This window comes from Phlebotomus papatasi, chromosome 1, assembly GCF_024763615.1.
Source record: "Phlebotomus papatasi isolate M1 chromosome 1, Ppap_2.1, whole genome shotgun sequence".
Classification (NCBI taxonomy): Eukaryota; Metazoa; Arthropoda; class Insecta; order Diptera; family Psychodidae; genus Phlebotomus; species Phlebotomus papatasi.
In genome coordinates this window covers 41,212,662-41,229,835 of record NC_077222.1, presented here as the reverse complement: position 1 = coordinate 41,229,835, position 17,174 = coordinate 41,212,662, and the positions used below count along the sequence as shown (strand labels likewise).

General features: G+C 32.7%; 3 protein-coding genes across 4 annotated transcripts in view; 1 reads left to right on the top strand and 2 right to left on the bottom strand.

The window, feature by feature from the left end:
- Positions 1-17,174, top strand: part of LOC129799737 (uncharacterized) — a 154,942-nt gene that overhangs the window by 11,019 nt on the left and 126,749 nt on the right. The gene's annotated exons all lie outside the window — the stretch shown is intronic.
- Positions 1-17,174, bottom strand: part of LOC129799741 (uncharacterized) — a 43,483-nt gene that overhangs the window by 8,057 nt on the left and 18,252 nt on the right. Inside the window, exons 2-3 of the mRNA XM_055843919.1 lie at positions 3,739-3,935; positions 3,373-3,651 (exon numbers count right to left, since the gene is read on the bottom strand). Coding sequence (XP_055699894.1) covers positions 3,373-3,651; positions 3,739-3,935 — 476 coding nt within the window. The remainder of the gene's footprint in view (positions 1-3,372; positions 3,652-3,738; positions 3,936-17,174) is intronic.
- On the bottom strand, positions 8,155-9,346 carry LOC129799747 (testis-specific serine/threonine-protein kinase 3). Its single transcript, XM_055843932.1, has one exon. The coding sequence runs from the start codon at positions 9,141-9,143 to the stop codon at positions 8,268-8,270; it is 876 nt and encodes a 291-aa protein (XP_055699907.1). The 5' UTR covers positions 9,144-9,346; the 3' UTR covers positions 8,155-8,267.

Sequence of the window (17,174 nt, the reverse complement as noted above, 5' to 3'; positions counted from 1 at the left end):
AAAAATATATTAGCAAATATAGAAAAGTTAAATAAATAATTTTATAAATTGTAAGGATGCAGTAAATTGGGCGGTATTTTGCCAAAAATGGTCCGTAAAAATCAAAATCGGAAAGTAGTGAAATATTCCTGGAAAACGGAAAATTAAGAAGTTGGGAACTATTTTTTTTTACTGTCTAATTTGAATTTTTTACTTACCAAATTTACTAATTAACTGACCAAAAATGTTTTTCCTAATCTCTAATAAGGATGTACTATAAATGCTTTACTTTATGCACTGTACCTCAATTCTGGGAAAGAATTGTAGGGAAAATTTTCAAGTGGGGTATCTCATGAACTTTCAGCATTTCCCGCATTACCATTCGTCAGTGGCAATTTCTTTATTTTTTTCAAATTTAAAGAATTCAACTTTTCGTGAAAGCTTTACATCCTTACAGCCCAAATAAACTCAGGCTGATCCTAGAGAATATTTAGCCTATAAAATTTGGCAGTGATGGTTTATCAAAAACTGTCATACACTGAGGACTTACAATCATCAATTAGAGGTTCTTTACTGTCAAAATTTTACAAGCTGAAATTCTCGAGGATCAGGCTTAGTCTATTTAGGCCCTTCGGATGGATCTTCTTCTTTGTGCTGAAAAAATGTGAATTAGTCTGATAAAATTTTTAAAAATTAAACATTTTTCAGTCCACTGAGGAAGATCCGTAGAAGATTCACAAAGGTTGAAAGTTTCGGAGAAAAGTTGAATTCTCCGGATAATACTAATCACTTATTAAGTACTTAATAAATACTTAGTTTATCGCAGTGCCTTTATTTTAAGTAATTGTAGAATATCTAATTAACAAATTTATGAAAATCAGACTACCCTAAGAACACTTTACTTTGTGTTATCCGGATTTTTTTAATGAGAAAAAAAAACGAAACCGTCTCTGATAAAAATACCGAATATGTTGACAAGGTCACACGTAGCCATAACAAAAAGTTTTTTTTTTGAATTTTTCTTAATTCTTTGTTTGTGTTTATTTTCTTGAATATGCTTGACCCAAAAAATACTATACCGCATTTTAGAAAAAAAATATAGATATGACATGGCCAATTAGGTGCTGAAAGTAATAATATAAAAGGGACAGATAATCCTAACCGGCTTATGTGGGTGAGATTCTTAACATAAGCTAACTCGGAATGCATGCAAATTCGATTTAGAGCTGAAGTTGGGGGACGCCATTCAGTTATCTTGAATAAAATTCGTGAAATTATACAAATTTTGTATTTAAACCAAAATATCAAGGATTTGGATGGAGGGCCAGAAAAGTGATATATGGGTGAAATGTAGACCAGAATGTTCTCTATAATTTTGCCGTAGAACTTGATTTCATCGATTAATCAGAAGCCGAGATAATCGAGGTTGTTTGTTTCTGAACTCGCTTTTTCAAATTGAAATTTGTGTTTTGACTGTAGCGTCCCTGGTGTTGGTCCCACGAAGTTCAAATGTTTTAGAAAGTTGTAGCATTTTATGAGATCTTTCATTTGAGCCCTTAATCATCTAAATCGGTCAAATAGAACCGGAGATATGATTTTTTGAATTTCGTGAACTTGGACTCCTCATATCTCCGGTTCTATTGAAACCACAGCGAACCCACGCCCCATTTTAGAAACAATGCCGTTTTTATGAAAAATGAGTTTGAATTTTGACGCTGTCGCAGCGCCACCTGTGGTGACTTTTTGAACTTCCATCTGAAAGTGTTCATCGAGACGAAACCAAAAACCCGAAATGTTAATTAGAACCAGAGATAGAGGCCGGTCAATTTTCAAACTTGAGTTGACCTTAAGTTTGGTATTGATCGAAAGCCCTAAGGCCCAGCTATATCATACCAAAATTTGAGCCCGATCGATGCCATAGGAGCGGAGCTATTGAGAAAACAAAAAAGGGGGGTATTCAAAATAGCAGAAGGAGGGGTGGGGGAGGGGGGGGGTCAATGCACCAAGTTGCAATTTTTATCCGATAACCTTTGCCGAAAACCGCAAGTCGATATCTTTTTTAGTTTAACTGTGTTATCACACTTGCACATTAAAATTTTAATATGATTCACATTAATTGTCGCTGGTGAGAGTCCAAATGTGTAATTGTGTATTTGAATCATTTTATATTCAAAATTTGATCTCTTTGTTGATAAAAAGGTAGACTTGGCCCGCAAAATTTTATTTAAATTGATTTATAGCATTAATGCGAAAAATTAATGCGATTTTCTCTTTAATTTTTTAATGTGAAAAATATTTATGCTTTAGGTAAATTTAAACTTATTTTTGCAGGCCAAGTCCACTTCTTTATCAATAAATAGAAAAACCCCAAATATTAAGTGACTCAAAGACACAAATAACATATTTGGACGCTCACAAGCGACAATTAATGTGAATCACATTAAAATTTTAATGTGCAAGTGTGATAACGCTGTAAGAGCTATTAAGCTCCAAAGAGCGGCCGGCCGGCCGGGAACGTAACTTAACCCCCCAGATATTCGTGATCAGGAAGTCCTGAAACACATTTTGGCAAAGTTTGGGGCCGATCGGAGGACGTGAGATTTTGTTAGGATTATAGAAAGTGAGATTGTTAAGAATCAATAAAACACACCCCTTATAAAACTTGATTTAATAATAATGTTTCAATTTTTTTTAAATTGACATTCAACATCTCGTTTTTTTCGGTAATTGCAGCAATTTTACTGTACAGCACATAAAATAATTAGTTTGGTTGAAAGCTTTGTATACAAATGGGCGTGGCATCTGACCAAACGTAGTAATGCATTTTTTTCTATATATTATATTTTTAATAAACCTTTTTTGTCCAGCACTATTTAGAATTAAAAACGTAACCTATTTTTGGAATTTGTAGTTTGTTTAAAAAATGTTACAATCTTTCCGCTTTTACATATCTTGAAAATGCTAATAATTGCTGAAAGGGGTGTGTTCTAAAATTAAATTTGGGCGGGGCTTCTTCAAAAAAATCTATACCACCCCTCTGCCTTATGAGAAACAAGAATAGAAAAGTAGTAAATTTGGTTAAATATCTTCTGAGCCTTTTTGACAATTGTATTTCATTGATAAAATTATTTTTATAAATTTGAGGTGTGGTTTATTTTCTTATTTGAAAATTTAAATATTTTCCCTTATTTCGTAATTATTTCTAGAACGAAGGGAGCTACCCCCTATCTTTCTCAGAAATAAAAAAAAAATAAGTCCAAAATATTAAATTCTGAGAGTTATCTAAAATAATAAAATAATTTAATGCAATTTCAAAAAAAAAAACAATATAAATTGGAATAATATTCACCGAGATTTTTTTGAGACATTTTTGTACTTTCGCGCAAAATTTACCTCAGAATTGTGGTAATTCTGGTGAGTCATCGTCATATATTGATGTGGTTGTTGGTGGTGTTTTGCTGTTGATGCTGGATTTCGAATGTTATAGAGGAGTGTTAATTGTGGCCGTTGCTCCTGGTAATTTTGATGATATTTCGGGGGATTACTGAACGGCATTGGTCGATGTGGTTGGGATGGTGCTGTACCACCCGTGGGACCCGTCGACGGCAGCATTTGTCCCTGTGGCTGCTGCTTCACGATGGCCAATATGTGTTTCATCTGTTGGATTTTTTGCTTTTTGGAAAGAATAAAAATTATGATTAGTTTATGAATTTCCTCTTGCCAACGTCTATTTTGTTTTGTGAGAAAGAATTTTTATACCAAAGGCATTAGGGCGTATTGTTGATTAGGCGGTGGTGGTGTATGGTAATCATTTGAGGTGGTGGGAATGTAGAAGGTCATGTAGGGAATAAGACGTCTCTGTCGATCTGTTTGATTGGCAGAAAAATATTCACTATCACCCTCAACTTCCCCAAGATGTGACACTGCGATGGCATTTGTGGATATGACGCAAGTTGCTGAAAGTAAATGTTAGAAAACGACTTTTAAACGTATTTTCTCAAAATTAACTGTTATTATGTTTTCAGTTTTAATTTTAATATCTCTCTGAATAAGATAATAAACATTTGCTATTTTAAATGTTTTGAATATGAGCTAAAATTAAGCAGCACTTTCTTTAAAAATCATTGTTATTTCTTTTTATCTAAGGAAACTATTCATCTTTGCTAGAATTCTTCAATGTCAGTTAAACATAAATTTTATATGTTCTCCTGAAAGGTTAATGCCCAACGCACAATAACTTATGTTTAGTAAACATGTTTTTGACATTTCAATGAGAGTGAGTGAGATCTAGATCTAGTCATCTCGCTCACTCTCATGGGAATTTTTGAAAACATGTTTACAAACACAAGTTATTGTGCGCTGGTCATAATTTGATATAACTTTGCGACGTAAAATGTGAGATCTTCGGGGGATTATCACATATATCAGCCTTCGTTATGATACCTTTTTTTATTTTGGGAATAATAACTATTGAGAGATGAACCGATAAAAGATACCAACTTTCAATCTTAAGATAACCCCTTAGGGGAAATGCTTCTAATTTTGTCCAGTTTCTTATTTTGGACACTTTGAGGATAACATTGGACACTAAAAATAAATTGATTAAAATGATGGATTTTTATTCCAATATTTGATGAATAATGAATTCTATCTAAATATTTGTTCTTTTTGGAATATTTTAACACTAAATACGTTAAAATTTGAATATGATTTGAGTTGAAATTGCTTTGTTGAAAATTCAGTGTGAGCAATTGCTTACGAGAAATATGACAGAACTTCGTGGCTGACTTCAGTCTTATTTAGTTTTGGTGAAGTACTAACAAAGTTTGTTCGCTGTTTTTGAGTGATATTATTGAATACTCATTGAATATTGTGTTGATTCACGTTACTGATGATTTGTACATTTGACCTGAAGTGAGATTTGCCTTGTGAGTTATATTTTTCGTGTGAAAAATGGGAAATTTTTTAAGACATTCACCAGTGAGGTGATGATTCTTATTTTGGACAGGTGTTTTTCTCACGAAATTTCGTGAAGTTTTAGCTTTTGTGATGACTAGGTTGGACAAATGCCTGGAGAAACAAAGGAGCATCATCTCTACGAAAGAGATGCAGTGAGAAATGCCTTGAAAGGCTTCCGGAAAGGGCAGGGAATGAGCGAATCCGCACGTACTTGGAGTACCGAAGTCAACTCACTTTAATGAATGATATGGAAAGTTTCTGGGCGTCTTGTGACATTCCACGTTTCCCTTACATGACCAGGAAGAGGACTTGGTAAGATTGGTTCATAAAATGAAGAACAATGGGCATCCTGTTGAGGCGGATTATCTGTCCAAATTTCCAGACAAGTTGTAAAAATTAATAACCAAGTTGTCCAAAATAAGAGTCAAATTCACCTCTACATATCAATTCATTTTTAAACGTATTAAAACTACTTTTAGTAAAAATGATATGATAAATAGCTTGCCAAGTTTCTAAACAATCCTTCTGAAAAGAGAGTAACAAGAAAAGTCAATTAGTATTGAAAATATGGCACTTCAAACTTAGGATATCGATGCTTATATGCAGACTGTCCAAAATTATAAGCACTTCCCCTACTAGTCCACTGTAGCTACTGTAGCATTTCTCAAATTTTTCTTGTTAACTTCAGAACAAGTCTAAGTATTAATTTTCATTTTCGTATGTATTTCGAATGTTTTTATTTTTCGATTTGACAAAAATAACATATCGTATAAATTCGAAAATACCGTTAAATTATTCCAAAAGTGATTTTTTTTTAAATCACATGTTAAAGAGCTCTAGAGACCGGATTTCTTATATTTAGGTTCGCTTGATAGGTCCTGGAATTGGAGTCTCTGACAAGCCTTAAATATTCTATTTTATTAACCGATAAATAATTTTTATCCGAAATCCAATTGTATTACTCCGAAGTTTTTTTTAAGCTAGCTTTCAATGATTTATAAATTGGTGAAAATCGGTTGTAAACCGGCAAATTTTAAGACAAATTATACAGTAGGAAAAGTCCACAAAATGTTAATAGTCATTTTGGAGTTTATGTTACGTGTTCAAGAACTTCGGAAACCTACACGGTAAAAAATTCGGCACATAATTGTTCCAAAAATTAGCTCGTCCACTGATACCACAATTTTTGGCACAATCTTGTTCATTTTACGACACTCAAAAAGATAATCAATATTATGCCCTAGACACACTTACGACTTAAGCCGAGAGACGGCTTAGTGGAAAATGATAGAAATGTAGTTTAACCATTATTTCTAATATAATTACGCTAAGCCGTCTCTCGGCTAATCCTCAGGTCTATCAAGGCCCTTAGTAACGCATTTGTTCCAAAAAGTAGCTTGTCCACGGACACCGAAAATTTTTGGAATAAATTTGTATCTTCTAGAAGAAACAAAAAGATACCCAATATTAGTATAATGATTTTGTTCCAAAAAATAGCTCGTCTAGTATAAAATCGTATCCTTCCTCTCACACTCAGTCACCCGTCACCGAAGCGAGGAGGACGCCAAGTCTATGGCAATTTTTGTGCTACATGGTTCCACTTTTTTAATTCGAGATTCCCTTCCTCTCCTGCTGCCAGCACTCGCATATGATTTCGTCATGCACGCGTCTGTATAAAACACTCAAGTTGAATTTTATTTGATGTTCCTTATGAACTTTCGCCACCGAAATCCATCTCGACTGAAGTATAGGCCTTAACTGTAAGACGAAATCACTTACACGAATTTGTTCCCGACAATGGGAACAAACAGATTCCCCATATGAGTAACAATTTCGTTCCAAAAATTACCTCGTCCACGGACACCGAAAATTCTTAGAACAAATATGTTACAGATGTAGGAATAATATTGTTATAAAGAAAATGTACCAATTTGTTCCTGACAGAGGGAACAAAACAGCTGAGTGCAACAAATTCTATTCCAACTTTCAGGAACAAATTTGTATAAAACGAAATCAACTGAATTTTGTAGACATTCCACCGTATCAAAACGTATCAAACTTCCAAAAGAAAACTCTAACAAAATTGTAACTATATTTCGTAGCAAAACTGTAAAGAAAACCTTTTGGAACAAACAAATATCTTCTCTAGGTACAAATTGATTCCAAAAAAAAAATTTGTTCCAAGGAAAACTCGTTCAAATATTTTGGTCAGTGTCCAAAAGTTTTTACCGTGCAGGACGCCTTACTTTGCTAGGAAAATTCTTTTAAAAATAAAAAAAAGTACTTTCACATCATTTTTCGTCAGTACGGCCATTAATGTGTAAGGTTACCGTCTTAAATATTTATTGTTTTTACTCAGTATTTGGGAGATATTTTAATTTTATAGATTGATGATTTTGGTATATATTTTTGTGGACGTTTTTGGTTTTTAAAGGATTTTCTACACAGGATACTGGTCAAAATAGGCCTAAAGGCCTAAGACCTTGGTAAGGGGGGACAGGTAAGGGGGGAAACAAAAAAATAATAATTTTTCGTTTTCGTTTACCGGTTCACAACCGATTTATTGGACAGATTTGATCACTCAAAAGATCACCCAAAATAGCATATGAATAATACTATTGATTTTCTTCTAGAAATTACTTATCGATTATGAATCGATTTATTAAAGGTTCCTAACCGATTGGAACCGATTCAGTCTTGTCAAAAATTCCAAGACCTTTCCAACGAGCCCAAACATGATAGTATTCGGTTGCTAAATGCGCTCTAGAGTCCTTTGACCTTCAAAGCCGTTATTAAGAATGATTCAACGGTATTTTCGTATAAGGACGAAATGTCCGTCTAGATAATCTCTAAAACATTTCCAAAAATGAAAAAATTGCACGTCGCGTTTTCGTGTAAACTCAAAAAACATGGTTCCAAGTCTCTATCTCCAACCGTTTGGCCTAAGCTGAAACCTGAAACAGATTACCAGTAAGTCAGTAAGAGTAGTCAAATGCCACTATAATTTTGTTTTCTTTTTTCCTTAAACCCACAATAATTCTTTCAACGTAAAATTGACAATAATTAAGGAAAATTAGGAACACATCCTCAATAAATTTGCTGAGTATATAAGCATTCCACAAAGCTATTTTCTGAAACTCATTTTAGAAAGAAACTAACATACAACAATATTCTTTTAAAATCAAAAATTGTTATCTCAGAATCAAGGCACCCATAACCATCCGTTTTATTTTTATTTTAACAAATTTTATATAAAATTATTTAAGATTGATAATTTTTTTCTATATAAAATTTTTATTTTTAATTTTGCATAATATCTTCAATGAATTTTAGAAGAGTTTTTCAAATTTAAGTGTTTGGTTGACAGTCCATCTCAGAAGGGGATTTGCTTCAAGGAGATTATCTACAATTGTCCTGGTTTTATTGGATATCTCCCAGTAAACATCCTTAGTGTACTTGTAATTTTTCTTTTGCTGATCAATTATGAGTTTCTTGCGATTGTCGTCCTTAAAGGGCATAGTTCCGTTTAGCATGACAAAAAGAATAACTCCCAATGACCATGCATCGGATATTTTGGGATTGTATGGCGTATTGACAATGACCTCAGGTGCTGCGTAGGCGGCTGAACCACAGAAGGTGCGCGAATATGATTCTGGCGTGGTGTAGCGTGCAAAGCCAAAGTCCGTGATCTTCACATTCATTGTATGAGAAATTAAGATATTTTCACACTTGAGATCGCGATGGGCAATATCGATACTGTGCAGGTAGTCAATGGCCTCGAGCATCTCGATGAACCATCTCTGGGCATGTTCTTCGCCAATTGATCCGTTCTTCTTGATGTAGTCCAGTAGATCACCATTGTCGGCATATTGCATAAAAATGTAGATTTTACTGCTTTGATGAATGATACTGAGTGTCTCAATGATATTTGGATGATTGATTTGGGATAGGATTTTGAGTTCACGTTTGAAGAAGTGTTTGGCATATTTTTGGGGTGTTTTATTGAGATCAACAATCTTGCATGCAAGATCAATCATTCGATGGTGTTTTGTAAGCATTTTAGCATGTACAACAGTGCCATATTCACCCTTTCCAATGGTCCTGCCCAAATAATACACATTTCTTGGCAATTTTATTGGACTTGCAGATCTACTTTGTGATTTACTTGGCTCTTTTTTCACGACAATTTCATTTCGTGATGCCATACTTTTATTTTCTCAAACAGTAACACCGAACACAATTCAAATGACATACAATCTCTTCTTGTGATTTCAAACTACCAATTTAGGCACTTGGAGAATTTTCAAGTGATTGTGTCAAGAGGTATAGCACTCAAAAGTGACCTTTTTCCACTCGAGAAAGACTATTCGATAATTTTCTTTTTTTTTATTTCTGAAAATTCAAGAGACAAGAGAATAACAAACTAGGAACCGCTTACTGTACTTTCTGTCTCTGTTGAGTCATTTTGAAAATTAATGATTTTAAATGCATCTCTAGAGCGAAAAATTTTTATGATTGGTATAATTTTTGATCAACCATTACGTAAATTGTGTGAAAAGGTGAAATGATATCGAAGAAATATTTCTGGTACAATTGGTCATATCTTTTTTTTTTTGGTACAATCTCTACTGTGTTAAAAGCCACAAATGTTGGGTTTCTTCAGACGTACTATTAATCGAGATTAGGTTTTCCACTCATTTTGAAAGTTCAATTGCAGAGATTTGAGCATCCAATGAGAGTGTTTTTCGGAGGTTTTGAACTGTTAGATAACCCTAAAAGCCATGATCTCGATTGTCCATTAAAATTAATGATTTCAAGATGGTCCAAGAAGAGTAAAAGAGAGAAAGAGAATTTTGTACAATAGGGACAAAATCATATCCAATTTTTCTCTTCGTAATTTAACAATTGTCACTGTGAAACATTTAAATTTCCCCATTTTTTTTGTCCTGGCGCTCAGAGGGAAAAGAAACACATCTTGTGCAATAAAATTGAATTTTATTGTTAGGCAAAAATTCTACAATAGATTGAAATTTTTATTTCAATTCAACAAACGAAGGTATTTTTTTTTGGGTTTAAATGGTTTTCATAGCCCCTTCATATATGTGGGAAATAATATAAACTTTTCACATCACTTTTGTAATTATTTAAAATAGAAAGAAAAATCAAATTATAAATAATAATGTAATTTCTTTTGCCTTTTGATGTTGTGAAAAAAGACTGATGGATCTTAAAAATAAAATGCATAGATTAGTAGAGACATAAATTAGTAAAACCTATCACAATATGAAAAAAATGTCCAAAGTAATGTTAAAAAAAACTGTAGTACATATCGTCAGTTGGATCAGCAATTATCGTAACTTCCTCATCACCTCATCAGCAGTTCTTGTTTAGTATGTGTGTATTTCCATATTTTCAGAAGAAGTACTTATGAGGTGATGAGGAAGTTACGACAATTGCTGATCTAACTGACAATATCGTGTCGGTTTGATCAACAACTGTGCAAATTGCATTTACTTTGTGTTCGAATTCGTCGTAAACGATGTATCGCTGCTTGGCGTTTGCAACGAAGACAGACACAAAGCAAACGCAATTAGCACAGTTGATGATCCAACCGACAACGCTACGATATATCATTCCTGAAAATTATGCCCTAGACAAATTTACGACTTAAGCCGAGAGACGACTTACGTTAGTGGAAAATTATGGAAATGTAGTTAATCATTATTTCGAATATAATTACGCTAAGCCGTCTCTCGGCTAATCCTCAGGTTTGTCGAGAGCCTTACTAATTGATCAGATTTGGAATTTTTAAGTTCGCCCAAAGAGATTTAGGTCACGCCTCTTTCCGAAATAAAGTAAAAATATTTCAATTTAAAAATTAATTAACATATAATCATGAAAAACATCCCGAAAAAACAATTTACTTCAGCTCGTTAAAAGAAAATAGACCACGCCTCCTACAAAATTAGTAATGATAATGAAGAATAAGAACAATAACTCGCACATTTTTTAAAATTGCATTTTAGAAATAATCCAACATTTCAAAATATCAGATCAAGAATAGATACTTTAGGTCAAGTGGAATTAAATTTATAAAAGTGAAATGTCATTGAATGTCATGAACGTCATAGTTTTCCTTTAATAAACACTTAAAATTTAGAAGTAGGACATGACAGTAATCAAAATTTAATTCCTATGAAATGATCTTCAAATTGCTTTTACATTATCAACTACAAATTATGTTTTTTTTTTCAACATAATAAATTTTTATTTTAAGTCCTTGAACATATAAAAGTACATTTAAATTATATTTTCTGAAATTTTCATTTAAAAATCTTAAAAATTTAGCCGTTGGAACCAAATTTTCGGAGATTGTTTTGAAAAAAAAAAAAGAAACACTTCTCAATTGACAAAATGTTTTAGAGTATATTCATCTGACGTAAAAAAACTAAACATTTTCTGTTAGCTGAAAAGTTAAGCTCGTGCTTGAACGGTACACTTTTTTTTTAATGAAATTAAGACTGGTAGAATTTTATACAAAAAAAAGTTTTCAGCGTATTTTACACCAGGTTTTGTTTTGTAAAATAAGTTGTGATCAAGGTAAAAAAATCTACCGTTCAAGTACGCGTTTAACTCATCAACTAAAGCGGTCTCCAAACTAGAGGTTTAGCACAGTCCTAGATGGTCTCAAAATCCTAAATAAGAAGCAACTTAATTGCTTTTTGAGAACCTAATAGGTAGTTTATCTTTAATAATAATCCAATCCTAAGTTAAATTTTTCCAAAAAGTCGTGATTGCTAAGAAATTAGAACAGTTAAGCTAAATGGCCAAGCCTAACGTCTGAAGCCCATATAATAGGAAATATTTGGTTTTTGGAATTAATATGAACCAATTCCGAGAAATCTTGTCCACCGGAAAGTATGTTTTGTTTTTCTTTCAAAAACCGGCTTCGAAAATCAGGTCCTAAAGACTGAATTGAACGAAAAATAATAAAAATATAGACCTAGCTTTAGGTAATATTTCGGACACCTTGTTTCTCATAAGTTCCTTGCCTTTCCGGAATTCTTTCAGTCTTTCTCACATCATCTTGTTCGTCGCAGCTATATTTTTTTTTTGTTTTTCTTGCATTGTACAATCTTTAGAGTATATAAAAACTAAAAATTCATGGAAATTTGAAGAACAAGGTAATGGCCGAAATTGCAAACTGTCCGAAATTTGGTGCATTTGGAATGTAGTAATCTTCAAAACCAAAAGAGACTGTAACGACCCTAATGCCTGAAGATTATTGTTAAATCGTATTGTTATTCTCTGAATTTACCTTGAAATAGTTACAAAAACCAAATTTGATTACCGGACCAAATTAAAAGGGAAATCAATTTTTTTTTTAAATATTTAAATTTAGTGGAATATTAATTCGGTAAAGGGGGGTATAAGAAGTTATAAACCATTTGAAAATTTTCAATCTTCCTACTAATCAGAGTAAGAATTGTGAATGAATTACAGTTTTATTTAATTGGCTTAGTGTAAGTGTGCCAAATTCCGGCTGGCTTGCAATTTCGGCCATATTTTTTGTTCCACGAATTTCCATGAATTTTTAGTTTTTGGATACTCTTGAGATTGTACAATACAAAAAAATAACAAAAAATGTCGCTTCGACGAGCAAGATAATCTGAAAAAGACATTGAAAGAATTCTGGAAGGGCAAGGAACTAAGAGAATGAAGGTGGCCGAAATAGGCCACCAATACTATGTCTTCATTTTTATTCATTTTAAAATGTATTAAGAATGATTTTAGAGAAAATAAAGATGATAAATTGTCTGCAAGGCTCCAAGCAACATTCTTTATAAAAGAGTAACAAAAGAGTATTACATTTCAAACTTGAGACTTTGTCGCTTCCATACAACTATGCCGAAATTTGGCACACTTACCCTAAGATTTTCTTGGATAGTTGGTGCTTTCTATGTCGCGAAGCTAAAAAATATTTAAACTGTTATATAAATGGAAATATTGACCCTGAATTTTGACCATAAACTAATGAGACACTTTCCAAATAAATGACTAAAAGTGATTTTGAAGGAAAAAAATGCACACTCAAAAAAAGCAACAAGAAACGGAAATTACCAATTCATGCGTTAAGATTACCGGCACTTGTGGATTAATAAAAATGAAAGTTTTTTTTGTCAAATTATTTTTTTTTCCACCGAACATTAATCGCAACATTGAATGGTCAGTGAAAAGAAGTTCATATAATACTGCAAAAATGCGTAAAATGTTGGAGAACGGAGGCGGGAAGAGGAATTTTTGTAAGAAAAATATCCGTTTTTTTTTTCGATTCACAATATATCGCAACGAAAGTGATTTTTATTTTGCAGAAAGAGTGTAGCGAGTGTAGTATCACCGTTTTTTATCGTTTCAATTCCGGTCACGAATTCAATGAATCAAAAGCTTTTCGCTTCTTGTCATCTCCTTTGGTCGATGATACAATTTATATGAGATGAAAAATATTGGAATGTTGTGATAGTTGGTGTCATGTTTCGATGAAACATTCACTCTCAATTGGTTATTAATGGATGATCATTATAGTGATCCACTTTCCATTAGACTGGTTAGTGAGCACTAAAAAATTGTTTTTTGTTTTGTCCTCTTAAAACTTTCGACCACAAAAATTGCCTAATGATACAGTTAATCTTCAAGAAGACATTCTCCTAAGTGATCGATGTTCTTGAAAAAAATGTTTTTTTTTCTCCTTTTCTTAAAACTATTAACTTTTTAAACAGAAAATTTCCTCTTTCTCTCTCATTTGGCATAATTTGACGTGTCCATGGAATCAATTGGGTGAAATGCTAGTTGAAATTGAAAATGAATGTGTAAGACCAGTGTGAAGAAAATTGGTCAATCAAGTGTACGCAAATGCATCGAGTATGTCTCACATAATATCTCATCGATATACAGTCACGAAATGGTCTGTAACTCACGTGGAATATGAGGTAGTTGAGAAAATTGGTTCACAATAAACTGGTAGAGACATTCTGTGAATGGTTGAATCATGTGGAAAAATTCACGTGAGATGGTAAAGCGGGATTTTTGAGATTTTTTACTCTTACTCTTGGTATACACAATTAATTGGCCATTGAGGGAAATATTTCTCTTGTCAGTTTTCTCAAAAAGGAAATTGTTGAAGAGTTTCACGATTTTTCGTTTCACTTGAGAAATGAAATGCAAAAAAAAAGAAAAAAAGAAAATGATGTCAATGGTATTAGTTTTCTTTTTGTGGTATTGACAGTTATTAATTGAAAATTCAAAATATAGAAGTCAAATCTTCACCAAAAAATATGCAAAAGACGCTTTTTTATTCGTCCGAAAAGAGATTGTGTGAAACATTAATGATAAAAATTTATTACTATCTTTTTGATTTCCTTATGTACAAAATTTATAACAAATTCCTCATGAGATTTTGTTATAAACCAAGAAAAAGCACTGAGAAAGGTCAAGGTCCAGCGTTTACAGTGCTTATGTAAGGCAATAATTTAAATTTAACGAATATAATTTAAAAATAAACATTTTGCAAAATGAATGCAATCATATATTTTCGTGAAGGATTTCTACTATGAATCAGTTGATATTCCATTAGGAACGAGGAACCATAGTCCATAAATAGAGTTTTAGGCTAGAAAATGAATTTAGGCAATTAATTTGCCAAATATTTTCGTCTTGCTTTGTACTGTGCAGAATCAATGATTCACAATGCCTAGCTGCGAGTTATTAATTAACACTATTTCATTCTTAATGATTAGTCAATATATCGTGGTATCCTCACCATTGGTACAAGATAGGCTTAAGCAAAAAGGTAGAGTTGCGAGTTTTTAGATCGAAGATAGTATCACAATTTGCTCTTAAAACTCCCTCTATTAAATACTCTTAATAATGCTTCATAAATTATTTAAGACTTTTCGAAAATAATAGGGTAAGTGTGCCAAATTTCGGCATAGTTGCATGCAAGCACCAACGCCTCAAGTTTGAAATGTAACATCTTGAAATTTCAATTTCATACTGAAAAAAATTTTACCTATTATGGGGGAGCGGGGAGCCGCTCTCAAACATACGTCTTAACGGTCGCTGAATTTAAATTATTTACATTAATTAATTACAAACTCTATTGATTTAGCGAGAGTAAATATCCAAGAACACAAATTGGCAATCAGAATTCAAATCAGGCAAGAAGATGAAGGCCAATTTTAACAAATTCGACGGGATGTCGAAGTTTCCGTCCGCCATTTTGAGCAAAAATTTTGCATGACTTTCCGCGAAGCGAGAAAAGAACAACAAAATGTATTTACATCTCAGTAGGACTACTTTTTCCAAGTAATTGAAGAACTGAAGTTAGTAAAAATCCATTCCCGACACCAATTCGAATATCAATTGCCCAGAAATAAATCGTCTAAAATCACTCAATTTGCGTATGATGTATAATACCATGGTAAGGAATGGGTTAAATCCGTATGAAATGAAAGAACTTTTGCATGATTTATCTCTGAAAGTTAGAAAACATTTTACTAAGACGGAGATGGTCGCATGCTAAAAGGAGACTGAGAAAAAAATATTTTAAAGGCGAAATGGTTAAAGATATCAACTTTTAGTATTTTAAAGGACTCCCTATCCAAAATTAATTGATCCACTAATCTACTACAACAAAAAATTAATTTACTTTAATTGTAAAATGTGCACGTAGTTAAAGACATCACGAACTTATGTTCAAATCGCTACACTACCAACTTGAAAATCAGTTAAAAGATTTCTCAAAATTCTTGGTTAATCAGATCAAAACCAGTTAGAACCAGTTCAGACTTTTCATGGTTTTCAAGACCTTTCCAATGAATCCAAACTTGTCTAAATCGGATGAGATATACGTTCTCAACCTTTGGCCTTAAAATATCGTTGTTAGAAATGATTGAATAGTCTTTCTCATATGGACCATCGTATGGACCTCATATCGAAATCTCCACCTATGCAACCTCAAAACATATCCAAGAATTAAAATAAAATCATAGGGTAAAAGCTCATTATTTTGGACAGTCTGCTTATAAGCATCGATGTTCCAAGTTTGAAGTGCGATATTTTCGATACCAATTGACTTTTTTTTGTTACTCTCTTTTCAGAAGGATTGTTTAGAAACTTGGCAAGGGTTTATTGTCTTTTTTTTTAGTAAAATTAGTTTTAATACATTTAAAAATGAATTTATATGTAGAGGTGAATTTGACTCGAATTTTGGATAACTTAGCTGTAAATTTGGACAGCTAATCCGCCTCAACAGGATGCCCATTGTTCTTCATTTCATGAACCAATCTTACCAAGTCCTCTTTCTGTTCATGTAAGGGAAACGTAGAATGTGACAAGAAGCCCGGAAACTTTCCATATCATTTATTAAAGTAAGTTGACTTCGGTACTCCAAGTACGTGCGGATTCGCTCATTCCCTGGCTTTTCCCGGAGCCTTTCAAGGCTTTTCTTACTACATCTCTTTCGTAGAGATGATGCTCCTTTGTTTCTCCAGGCATTTGTCCAACCTAGTCATCACAAAAACTGAAATTTCACGAAATTTCGTGAGAAAAACACCTGTCCAAAATAAGAACTATCACCTCACTGGCGAATTTCCTAGAAAATTTTCCATTTTTCACACGAAAAATCTAATGCACAAGGCAAATCTCACTTTAGGTCAAATTTACAAATCACCCCTAATGTGAATCAACACAATTTTCAATGAATATTCAATAATATCACTCAAAAAGAGTGAAGAAACATTGTTAGTACTTTACCACAGCTAAATAAGACTGAAGTAAACACGAAGTTCTGTCATATTTCTCGTAAGCTTGCTCACACTGAATTTTCAACAAAGCAATTTCAACTCAAATCATATTCAAAATTTAACGTATTTAGTGTTAAAATCTTCCAAAAAGAACAAATATTTAGATAGAATTCATTATTCATCAAATATTGGATTAAAAATCCATAATTTTAATCAATTTATTTTTAGTGTTCAATTTTATCCTCAAAGTGTCCAAAATAAGAAACTGGACAAAATTATAAGGCTTTACCCTACGATGTGTTTTCGAATAATTCAAAAAAAATTATTGGTGGGCGAGGGGAGAGATAGACGGAGAAAGAAGACCCTGTTTATGGTCCTTTTCTAGAAAATTCAATTTTATTCAACTCTGCTGAATATATGTTGACTTTTGGGGAA

What these genes read in the sequence shown, in the direction of transcription:
- LOC129799747 (XM_055843932.1), bottom strand. Translation starts at nt 9,143, where the DNA reads ATGGCATCACGAAATGAAATTGTCGTGAAAAAAGAGCCAAGTAAATCA.